At 29.7% G+C, this 13,465-nt stretch overlaps 1 protein-coding gene across 1 annotated transcript; it reads left to right on the top strand.

Moving 5' to 3' along the window:
• Nucleotides 1-6,884: 6,884 nt before the first annotated feature.
• Nucleotides 6,885-11,146, top strand: LOC148307122 (uncharacterized; the record flags this gene model as incomplete). Its single annotated transcript, XM_088263906.1, has 3 exons — nt 6,885-7,302; nt 9,814-10,022; nt 11,011-11,146. Coding segments are annotated over exons 1-3 (394 nt in total), but the record flags the coding sequence as incomplete, so codon positions are not given.
• Between the last annotated feature and the right edge of the window lie 2,319 nt (nt 11,147-13,465).

The following is a 13,465-nucleotide window of genomic DNA, read 5'->3' as shown; positions in this document are numbered from 1 at the left end:
AAGGAAAGGTGATCAGCCCTCCGCTTCAGGTACCAGTCCATGGTAATTTTGAATAAATATTACAGTGTTTATAACGGGGTTTACTGCATGGATACGTTTTTTTTGCTTAAAAATAATTTATACCACATCTTATTTTAGACCAAATAATTATAAATTACGTATGTAATTAATAAAACTAGTTTGAATATATTTTCCTTTGTGTGTAGCTTAAAATAAGGTTTCTAAAATAACCTTAGAATCCTTGAATGAAACCACATCTGCATGTTAGTTTATGAATCCTAAATCTACCCTTACATCCATCACATAATCCTTGCGGTTCCTTCAAAATCCATGAAGATAAAGCGTTACTGTAATTGTATTTTATGCAAAACAATTTTTTTTATCTCATTTTAATCATTTAACTAGACTTAATTTATCTACTTACTAGTTGTACCCGACTACGCGTTGCTGTGGTTCAATCTGATTATATGGAAAAAAGAAAATAGAAATGTATTCTACATAACTAATACGGTTAATTTCACAATGTTTGTTGGAATATAGTATTTAATTCAGCTGTCAAGAAATACACTGATTGCCATCAGCAATTGCTGAGTATCTAGGTGTAAATATTACATGTGTATAAAGTGATCACTTAACCAGCGTATGACAGGTTGTAAGCCGTGTTATTCCATATAAATATTCATTTATGTTAAAATGTCAAAAATGTGAAACATTTTACTTTATATAAATGTATGAGGCCATTTTTTCCAATATCTCACGAAAAAGATGAATATAATTCAATACCATGAGATGGATTTCGCAGCTTCACTCTCTTTATAGACAAAACAGTGTTTGGCAATTTAGTAGGAGATAGAAATTCAAAAACACGTATCAAAGAGAACCCGAAATTCTCCTTCTCTTGGATAAGGCGAGCTTAATTTAAGACCAAGCCGTCAAAGATTAAGTGGCGGCCTTTATCTGGAACTAAACAATTAGCGAGTGATTGACTGAGAGCTTTATGGAAGCCTTCAAACAGTTTTTCAGCATTTAAAGAGATAAAAAGTATTCAAACTCTTTGAAGTCTCATCCCTAGTTTTCGGGGAAACTGGATTTTGTTGGTTCGCAGTATGATTAATGCAAGTCCTATTATATAAAGGTTTCAGCATTTCAGGCACAAAACTTTACGTGTGAGAATTTACAAGTATGAAAACCAAGGTTCAAATCATGTTTCTTTACTGCATTAAAATATCTTTATATTATAAACAAAACAAAACGTTTTTTTATATTAGCGAGATTAATGTTCAGTTTGTCATGTTTTAACACTTTCCTTATTATTCATCGTTTAATACTTACCACTTTAAAAAAACTACTAAGTACTTTTTGACTACCGGTCGTAATAAGGTTTCTATCATCAGGTCAAATTTAGACTTACGTAGACCCAATGATGGAATGATTATACTGAAATTGGTTGTCATGACGTAGTACTTTTAAGTGGTATTACACAAAGTGATCGATGAATGATAAGGAGTTTGTAACATTACCATACCATAAGGTTAATAATATTTTTAATATACAAAATACGTTATTAATTACTTTATTATATTTACGAGTCAAATCATTAAAATTTTATTCCAGCTACCGATGCGGCCAAATCACTCTCTCCATTCAACAAAGTCATTTATCAAAAAACTTAATTTTTCAGGAGATCGTTTGTTAAGTTAAAAATATAATGAAATGCATTAAAAATAAATATCAAGCCACTGATTAAACTTTTTACAGTGCAATAGATCTTTTTAGGTAAAGCCTGAATGTTTTTCTCCATTTGAAAAATATTTCGTATATTTGAAAAAAAATATTAAACAATACCTTTTCTTCAAAATGCAAAAACAACACTTTCTGCCCTGTAGCGGGTAAATATTAAGTTAAAAATATGTAATTTTTGCTGGGATATAGTACATTTTTTGGGCATTCTAAAAACACGCACAACTGAAAATTGACGATTTTTGATGTATGACGTTGTTGAAAGGAGTGAGCGAAATGTGCAATGATCGATTTAAAAAAAAAACTTATTGAGTAACGACGTTCAATCGTTATTCAACTGAGTTTTTATATTGCTTGAAACAATTCTTTTCAAAATCACGAAAATTTAGCGTCTAGATGTCAAAATGACGGTAAAATTTTAGTAAATTCAGTTTATTAATGTAGCTTTTCAATCGAATTTTAGTAGTAAAATTACAGCAAAAAGACCGAATTTAGCTTGTATTTTTTTTACTTTTTTTGCAAAGTACATGCACCAATAAAAATTAGGTTTTCCCATTTTTCTGTTCCAGCAGCGTAAAAAGAGAATTTAATATTAGCTTGCATCTGAATATGCCCGAAGCCACAAAGTTTCTCAGTTATTTTTTTTAAGTGGCCCAGGAGAAATTAAATTTTTCTCGCTTTGTGTACCAGATACCTTCTTGTTTAATCAACGAATTCGTACCAAATTCAAGTTTATAGAATAATGTACACTTTCTGACACAGCCTTCAACGGATCTGCAAATGAAAAAAATATATTTGTATGTATAAGTAAAGCGAAATGTTTCGAAGGAAAAAGCTTTGATATCAAAAATATACAATTTGTAAGTAAAGAAGTCAGAAATATTACTTTGTTCTTTTGATTCTTATGAACTGATTTTATTTATTCATAAAAAAAATCGAAATTGAATTATGGGTTGAGATTTCTTTATTTATTTTTATTATCATTCGTGGAAGTGAATCATGGAGTTGGTAAAAGAAGAATGAAAGTAAACTGAATGTAGTAGAAATGCAATCTCTCAAATGAATATGAGGCAAAACGATCTATGATAGATATTCGAATTATGCCTTGCATTATAATGCCTTGCGTTATTTCCTTATTTCACAATTCGAACAATTAAGAAGGTTCTGGTACATATTGTACCTTGATGTAGTATTTTACGAAAATAACACATTATGAATTTTCTGTTATTTGATTATTATTATCATTATTATTATTATTGTAAAATTTATAAATAAAAAAAAAAAACAAGTGGCTCATTACTAGAAATAGGTTTCAAATTATGGCAGAGTGGATATGAACCATAAAACTCTGACTCTAAGTCTACGATACTAACCATGGAGCCGCTGCACAAAACTATACTTACTAATTAAGGTTTTTTTTATTTATGCTATTTTTGAAATACCTTTTTGTTACATTATTGTGTTTAAATTACAGTAATAAGGAAACTTTGTCACATTTAATTCAATAATTATTCTAACGATGGGATCTTTTTTGTTAAACTACCTTTAGATTTTCATTTGGTTGCATAGAAATTTTGAAGTAAAAAGAATGCTCTATGAAAGTATAGAAAACAATAACTGTGGTAAAATTGAAAAGAGTGTATAGTAATGCGAAGCACTGCATTGAAAGAGAACAATATTCTAGCAAATGCTCTCATATTGTCATGGAAATGTTCAATGGCCATTTTGTATGTAGGGCCGGTGGCATAAAAGCAATAAGGCCATCGGAAAATGAAAAAGTTCGATAGTAAATTTTACTTTACGTGCATTGCGAGCAAGTTGATTTTGAAGCAAAGTTTCACGGGTACGGGTAGTTTGGGTAGGAATCGGTTTACTCCGGGTGGGGTGTAAGGTGCCAAGTTCTGTATGGGAGAAAAGTAATAAATATCGTCTGCAAGAGTACTACTCGAGTCTTATATTTCCGCGATGCTTGCTACCGCTTATCCACAAAATAACGATTTTTTAACCACAAAAATTGAGGTCAAATTGTAATAATTTTTTTGACATCTAAACACGGATGGTGAAAACTATGGTTGTAATGATTAGTACGTTTGGTTTCCATGGCGAAAGTCTTGGGTTTGATTCCAAAAAGTGTTTATACAAATAGTGTGATTTATTAGTACAATATTTATTTATTTACAATATTTTGAGTTCGTCCAAATGCAAATAGTTCACACATCTGAGTTTATCCACTTAAGAGTTATTTTTACAACTCAACATAGATAAAGAAAAATAAATTAGTCTGGTTATTTACAGGGCTTATGGACTGTCATAGGCTGGTGTGATCACTTTACCCATGATTGACAAATACCATACTAACTTGTTTAAACTCCTACATATATCATAAATCTCATGACACTTTATGTGTGAGTTTGATGTAGCCGATGAATTGATGGTTTGAAAAATCTTTTATTTAAGATAACCTGTTTATTTAGATTTTATGCAAGATAGTAACCGGGTTTTTTTATGTACTGTGAGACGCCTGAAAACATCTTATAATTTGACCAAATTATTTTCATCACAACCTTTTTGAGTATGTCCAGACCCTTATGATAAATGTCCTTGTTCACAAGCCTTGAAAATATCCAGAATATTCTATTCTTCTTCATCTATGTTGAAATATAAAAATAACTTGTAAGTGGAGAAATCCAGATTTGTAAACAAGTATTTGGATACACTTAAAATGTTGTAAATAAATACACATTAGACTAAAAAATAACTTTAATTTTTACCCCTGGGAATCAAACCCGAGACCTTCGGCATAGAAACAAAACGTGCTTACCACTACTTAATGGAGGCGGACAATATTTCATTTATTATATTCGTGCTCAATATAAATTTATTTAAAATAAATACATTTCTATGCAAAGAATTTTGATATCAGACATGAAGTACTAATATAATATTTACATATAATTTCCTTCATATATATTAAATCAGGAACATACTAGACCATAAAATGTAATTTAGGACGAGAAAGCTCTGAAAAGCTCGACAAAAGACAAAGAAACTTAAAACATGCCATATTACATACAAATAAGGGAATGGAAACATGTGATGAAGTATTCTCAATATGAACCCTTACATAAATAACTCATCTTATTACTTACGCTAATAAAGGATATTCTTTCCCATATAATGGAGGAATTATTATTTCTCAGGAGAATAAATATTTTCCAAGAATGATAAATAAAGGGTGGCTAATTGGAGTTTCTGATGAATGGTTTTTCTTATAATTCCAATTTTATTTTGATTTCAGTTAATTGTAAAGAACATGTTAGATATTGATTACGGATTTGGCATTAATTTTGTAAAAATTATGATGATTTCAATGTTTAAATTTAAATTTAAACATGTAAAATATAACTTTTTTTATTATTTCGAGAACTACTAATGGTCCAATCAAGAGAAGACATCGCAGACTTTATTAAATTTTTTACAATATGTATTTTCACAAGCTGCTGAACATTCAAATTTCAACAAAAAAGTGTTATTTACAACATTTTGAGTGTGTCCAAATACTTATTCACAAAATCTGGATTACATCCAATTACAGGAGTTATTTTCATATTATTTTTTAACATCTCATCAAAGATGAAGCAGAATATGGAAGTCTGGGCATTTACGGGGCTGACGACCGTCATCGGCTGGTTTAAGTGATCACTTTACACACGTGTAACATTCACCAATTCTACCCATTATTGACAACCACACTACTCAAATTCTTGGAAGTTCTATATATATGAACCAATTTAGAAACCTTGTTCTTGAATCACTAGAACTTCACTAGAGACATCTATTGGTGGGATGTAAAGAAGCTTTTTATCAAGCAGAAACTCTTATATTAGTATGTGAGGTCCAAATCCTGGATTATAATCACACACATGAGAAACGCCAGAAAATACCATTTTTATTTTTATTTAAGGTTTCTAAATTGGTTCATATATATAGAACTTCCAAGAATTTGAGTTGTGTGGTTGTCAATAATGGGTAGAATTGGTGAATGTTAAACGTGTGTAAAGTGATCACTTAAACCAGCCGATGACGGTCGTCAGCCCCGTAAATGCCCAGACTTCCATATTCTGCTTCATCTTTGATGAGATGTTAAAAAAAAAAATAAAGTGTTATTTTTTGTGTCAAATTTAAATTCAATTCGTTAGTTTTAATAAAATAGTTACTTTTATCATGTGCTCTTTAGTAATTTTTTTTTGTAAAAAGTACTAGAAAACAATATAGGCATACTCCCACCAAAAAATCAACAAATTACAACATTTGACAATTATAAAACCATACTTTAAAACAACCCATTTAAATGCATTTAAGAATTCTTCTATATCTTACAAGAAAATACCTCCCAGCAAAACATACAAATCACCATAAACACAATTTATGAAAACGTACATACATAGATCCAAAATACAAAAATACATGAAACAAAATCTAACAAATATGTCTTTTGGTCAAAAGAGCTTTGATAATTTTGTAATAAAATTGTACAACCTGCTTCCATTTTCCATAAAATTATGGATAAAAAAGCTTTACAAACTAGATGGTAGATTTGAAATTTATCGCATCATTCGGCCATGTTGTATTTGATTGCATTTCAAAAATAATTTACTTTTCACGTTATTTTATATTTTAGTATTGCAATATATGCCCTTGGTACGAGAAAACCCAATAAAGGCACAATTTTGAAAATTGTAATTAGTCATGATGTGTAGAATGAAAGAAAAATAAATAATACTCTTTTTTGTATATTAAAAAAAAATATCATAACTTTGTGGTATGGTAATAATATATAAAAATATATAATTTAAAATAATATAAAATATAATAATTATATGTTATTATATGATTATTATATAATGTAAGGTGATAATATATAATATTAAAGTGGTATTACACAATGTAAACAATGGATGTTAAGAAGAGTGTTTTAAATAACACTCTCGCTATCTCAAATAAATAAATTAAATATTTGAAAGTACATACTTGACCTACCACAAATTCTGTGATTACGTATCAGGTAATGCAGCAATCTGTTAAGAGACTCGCATAGCTAGATCCGCCCATTCCCACATCCGTGCGTCTGGACGTCTTTCAGTTCGTTTCGACGCCTTGTTGCGAGCCGACGCCGACGCTCCGGCGTTACGTGGTCGTAGCTCCAAACAAATTAGGGAGCGAAATATTTCATTCAAATCATCACGAATACGGCGGGAAAGATACCAAAGAGACGTATAAGATGATGACTCAAAATATTGTAACATAATCTATTATTATCACTTCATGATTTTAACAATTATATAAGTGCTTAGAAATGGAGATGTATTCAAAACAACGTATAAAAAAGAACATTAAGTTTTTAAGTGAAATCCTAAGTGTTTGTGCTTTGAGTGACACATACATAATCTCGGGGCACGCCAAGGAACGAAAACAAAGATCTTCTGTATTTTTTAGTAACGTGTAAAGATATAATGTACTTCAATTTAAGTTTTGTTTTAGCCATCATCTCATTTGTGAATGGTAAGTATATTAAATATAACTTTAAAGTAAACATAACTTTTAAGTACTGATTTGAACATATTATAATTTTTTAATGTATGTATGTTGTAGGCATGTTTGTATTAATTCGTTAACCGTTTTCATCTACACTGTTTTTTAACATTCAGACAAGTTATATCACATTTCATATTATAACTAATTTTCCTTACTCTATTTTCTATATAAGTACTATTTTAAGTATTTCAACTGTTTTTCTTTACAAATTTCATAATCTAGTAATTTACTACGTTTATATGTACAAAGCTTAATAATGTTCTTTTTATTATATGTCTTTTAACAATTTTTTATTTCATTCTAAAAATTTAATTACGGCCGTAAATATATAATTTAATAAATCTATAAATAGCACTATTTTAATTTTTTTTACTATTCAGTATCTGTAAACACATTTTTATACGTATATGTACATATTTAATAGCATAGCATGATTATTATTTTTCTTTTTATTTGATAAAAAATAAAGTATTGAGTTTTGTTGTTGATATACTAACATATATAGAACCCTTATCCGCACCCCAATGGTGCATAGGGCACTGCGTAATACAAACGCAGTGTTATCTTGATCATTTACAAATGAAGGAAAGGTGATCGGCCTTCCACTTCAGGTACCAGTCCGGGGTAATATTGAATAAATAGTACAGTGAAAAAATCATTTATATTTATTTTACCCCCCCTGGGAATCGAACCCGGGACCTCCAGAACGGTAGCCGAGTGTACTGACCATTACACTACGGAGGCGAACGATATACTAACATAGATGAAGAAATGTATGGAAGTCTGAGAATCTTTACAAAGAAAATTATAGGTTATAAGCCCTGTAAATGCCCAGACTTCTTTATTCTCTTTCATCTATAGATATCAACACAAAACAAAAACATTTATTTTTATTTATGAAAGAGAAAAACGTTCCCTGTTTTTTGACTATTGATTGAAACTTTATGCAGAGAATTTTGTCATATGACGTATTAAAGAAAATGAAATAATGATTCGTGTGGCCACTCTGCGGTGAACTTATTTTTATTTTTTTAAGATGATATCAAGAATTCATACTAATTTTAAGTGGTCAATTGATTGGTAATCTACAGTTTTTTATCAAATGATGTAATACACAAAAAAATATTTTGCTGCTCAAATATTGTATGTTAAGTTAGATATAAAGGTTATCATAGTAGGTACTTATTATCATTGAATTCCGCAAAATACTCAATTAATATACTGTAAATTAATACACGTTTCTTTCATTACATTTTAATTGGTATAAATATATTTTTAATTGGAGCAAAGTATTTTATTAAAAAAAGTAAATTGACAATTCAATTCAAACCGAGTTTAAATAAAAAAACCTCTCGAGCGAGTTAGTTTCAAGAGGATGGTCTTGAGATTGTTGTCATGGAAAAGTTTAAATTTGAAAACTCGAATCCATTTCCTAACAAATTTTGAATCCCTGAAAAAAGTATTTAAATTAAGTATGTGTGTTTTTAATAAAAATAAAGTTAAAATACATTTAAAAAAAATCTTAAATGAGATTTATTTCAATAGCACAAATTTATTTTAATTTTATTTTTTGTATAAGAATATTTTAATGATTATTTTTGAAATCAGTTTATATAAATATCGATGGAAATGAGAACTAAAACTCGTGACCAAATATTCGTTTAAGCCAATTTTTATATGTCAAGCTTTGTTTTGGATTGGGATGCGATTCATACAAATAATTAGTAAAATCATAAACCCTTACATTGGACAGTTGCAACTCAATGAATAACTATAAAATATTAAAGCTGAATAAACCAGCCTACGCTTCAAGTAACAGTCTAGAATATCATATTGAAAAACAGTGTAGTGATAATAAAAAAAATGTATCTAATGCGCTGTCCACTTTCCTATATAATTAAATTAAGATTCATATAAAAATAGTTTTATTGGATACATTTCAGCAGTTTCACACAAAATCGAAATTTACATAGTGTAGATACCATTTATCTTAAGCTTCTAAATTTTTCAACTTCGGCATTTTGAAACCGGTTGTCGATCCATATAATATTAGAATTTATATTTTAAAGTTCATAAAATTACTCGTGATAAAGCACAAACTTTGTTTTTAACCACATTTATTTATCAAACAATTATACCAACTACTCACCTACGTAAGAATATTTCTTTGTTTTAAGTTAAGTATAAATCCATCTCTGAAGAAGACAAGGTATTAAGCAAAACCGGTTGCAATGAAAGTAGCAAAAATAAAAATAATGAATAACAAAGGTTATGTTTTTTTACATTTTAAAAAGATTGTAAAATGTGCCATAAGGTGTCAGCTAATTTAAAAAAAAATTATTAGTTACTATCCTAAATATCACCAAATTTAAAACTGTTGAAATTACATAGTTACCCCATTCAAAATACCACCCCTCTCGTCTTTTCAGCATTTTTTTCAGTTTTTTTTTAATCCTAGATTTTTATATTTTCTTTCAGAGATTTGGTGCCTGAGCATCGCTGACGTGCGAATCTACCCAGCGGCTGTAGAGAGAGGGGGAAGTGTGACGCTACAGTGTGTTTACGAATTAAAGGACGAACCCCTGTACTGTGTCAAGTGGTACAGGGGCTACCGGGAATTCTATCGATATGCGTTTAACGACATCCCTGCCACAAGAGTATTCCCATTCTCGGGCATATACGTTGATGTGCGTATTAATTTAATTATATTATAGAGCGTACTTTATTCAGAATCGCCTTTAAAATAAAGTCAATTTTATTCATTTATTAAAATTAAAACACAATAAGAAGTTGGCCATCAATGGCTCAAAGCGAGATAAGTCAAAATAACAAGAAAATGAGAGTAATTTAATAATTTCTTTAAACAAAAAATATTAAATCACAAAGCATACAATTAGATGTCCTGGTGAACTGCATTTAAGCAGTGTGTTAAAGCGGGTTTCAACAGTATAATTCAATTTTTTTCTGAAATAACGAAAGAGAAAAAATACTTCTTTATAAATATTATAAATAAACTTTACCTTAAAAAAGTGAGTTATAAAGAATTAAAAAAAAGTGTAGTAAAAAAATAAGGTGTTTTAAAATTGTCCTCACGCCCAACAACAATCCCATAAAAAAATAGTTTTTATTTTAATTTGTGCAAATATTTTACATTCCTCGATAACATTTCAAACATCTCAAGAGTTCTAATTTCATATAAATTAATCATAATGTTTGGGTACTTTTCTCCATCCCTACAGCTGAAAAACTATACTCTTTTTTATTTAATATTATTTTTAAAAGAAAAAAGAAGAATTTGTGTTTTTAACTATATCCAAAATACTTCAATTTCATACTATTTATGTGAACCCAAGCGACTAATTATTCGATATAGGTATGAAATTGTGGTAGAGTGGGTTCGAACCGAGAAACTCTGACTCAAGAGTCCGTGACACTAACCACGGGACCACAACCCGAAACACAACATTAATATATTTTTTTTTTGTAAATAGTTATTCTTATTATATTCTGGGGGATGGTAGCACTTTTATTTATTTTAAAATACTAACAAATTACATTTAAAATAATAAATATGTACATATGATTGTAGGTTATACAAAGTAATTATTAGATGGGGATCGGGTTATGCGGAACGTAGTGGGAATTGAACTAATTAAACTTTGCCCTTTGGTGCAGCTCGCGAGTTCCAATGCAACGCAGGTTGTTCTACAAAGGGTTGATTTCACCCTAACAGGAAATTTCACTTGCGAAGTTTCTGCTGACGCCCCTTCATTCTCTACTGCGGTGGCCTCGGGGTATTTAGAAGTCGTGAGTAAGTATGAATTGAAATGTTGTACATTCATATATTATATATAGTGATAGTTAATCCGGTAAAATAACTATATACATTAGTGAAAAGGTCGTGTGCTATTTCATTTACTCGAAAATTGCTTAATTCAATAGTTATATTAAAACATGCAATATAAGACAAGAGAAATTGAAAATCGTCACTTCCTAATTTAGGAGAAACATAAGTAATTATTCAAGAAACAATAAAAAATCCAAAATACTTTTTTTAGTTCAGTGCAATACAAAAAATAATTGATTATCTTTAAAAACATATTTATTTTATTTCCTATTCCTATTATTGTAAATTAATATTTAGTACTAATCTTCACAACGCACGTTGCGAGGGTAATAATAATAATAATAATAAAATTGGATAACTTATATAGCGCCATTTTCGTAAAAAAATACCTCAAGGGCGCTTCACGGTGAATGAATTGGTGAGTGAAGGGAAGGCAGAGATAATAGAACGCCAACCACTCTGACACTCTTCCATATTCACGCGTCTCTTACTCTAATTCGCATATTACTCAGACACTCGCCGTTTACTCTAATTCTCGACCTTGCAGTCTTTTTTCAAGTTTTTGATGTGTTAGCTAAGTTTTCATCGGTTTTCTTCGGCTTCTTATTATTACAACTACATTTGTTTTATCATTTTTTCCTCGATCATTTGTTCCGCGTGTACAAACCATCTAAACACACATGTTAAAACATAACACGAATATAACGATACTAAGTATACGTGACGCTGATTTTATTTTTTGTTATACTTGAAGCCTCTTTACTAAATCAATAAGCGTTTTCATAGGTTTTTAGTTTCATCGCTTTTGAAATAAACCTAACTTACTTACTTTAATTTCGTTTAAAAAAAAAACAAATATATGTATGACAATTTAATAAAAAAATATATTACGTATGTTTAATACTATCATAGATTTCTGATATTACATTAAAACGAGTTGGCATTTGACCGACCAACTTCTCTTTATCCTAATTAATCCAGGTATAATAAATTGCTAAATACATAAACTTTTATTAAAATAAAATTAAAACTTCGTGAAAGTAAAACAGAACATCACGTAATCTGAGATTGCTTGGGATCAGTGTAATTTTGTTGTTTAAAAAAAAATGTTCAGAACCAATCTGGTTCTTACCTAAGTCCTAATTGTATCTCCGACAATCCGGATTTATGACAGTTCCCCACGGTGTTAAAAAATGAGAGATTTTGACAAAAGTTTAATTAGTTTTTGTACAGCCGCTCTTGGAGAACATTTTTACAAAACCAATCAACTTCCTCCGTTTCGAGACAACCATTATCTTTCCTTTACAAGATAAATCTATTTTGAGTGTAAAATTGTCCGAGTGCGCAAATGCCCTAGTTCAGGGACTGCGAACCTATGGCACGCGTGCCATAGGTGGCGCACGAGAAGATTTTGCACGGCACGCGAATGAAGGGAAAAAATAAGAGTGAAAATACATTTTTTAAAGTTTAGACTTACAGACAAAAGTACTTGTGCTTGTATCCTTTTAAAAGCTGCCAGCTATAAATCCAATAACAAAAATCAAAAAAAAAAAAAAAAAATTGGCAACAAGCATCCAATAACAAAAATCTCAATAATGATGAAGTTTTTAGCGCTCTACATTTTTTTGACTAAGTCTATTTTTAGTGAAATTTTAGTGATTCAAGCACAATGTTTCGAAATTGGATCATATATATGTATAGAACTTTCAAGAATTTGAATAGTGTGGTTGTCAATAATGGGTAGAATTGGTGAACGTTACACGTGTGTAAATCAATCACTTAAATTAGCCTTTGACGGTTGTAAGCCCCGTAACTGCCCAGACTTCTATATTATTCTACATCTTTGTTGAGATATACATGTCAAAAAAATTATGTGAAGTCTATTTTTTATTTATTTATTTTATTTTGCCATTAATAAGTACCTACTTAATTTTTTCCGAGGTATTCATGCTTTGTTTATATTAAAAATCTGAAGTTTCACAAATATGTGATACATTTTAATTCGGCACACGATATATATTATTATATTTTCAAAAATGTTTGCCATCCCTGACCAAGGTACTGCTCCATACATTGCTCTGTCTCCAGAATCCAATTAAGACAAAGATACCTGGCTTATTTATTGAACCGACGCGAATGAGAATAAAATTAAATAATTTATTACAAATGCAGTTGCAGCATCAGTACAAAATAGCCCTTTAACTTTTTACAAAGGAAAAAGAAAGGTCTTATCTTTTTCCCAACATTGTACCTTTTTAATTGAATGGTCGAATAAAAACTCGA

The sequence above is a fragment of the Brachycentrus maculatus genome, unplaced genomic scaffold (assembly GCF_059751285.1).
Source record: "Brachycentrus maculatus isolate JH-2025_06_01 unplaced genomic scaffold, ASM5975128v1 h1tg000207l, whole genome shotgun sequence".
NCBI lineage: Eukaryota > Metazoa > Arthropoda > Insecta > Trichoptera > Brachycentridae > Brachycentrus > Brachycentrus maculatus.
Note: the sequence above shows the minus strand (reverse complement) of the source record. Positions and strands in the feature narration are given on the sequence as shown.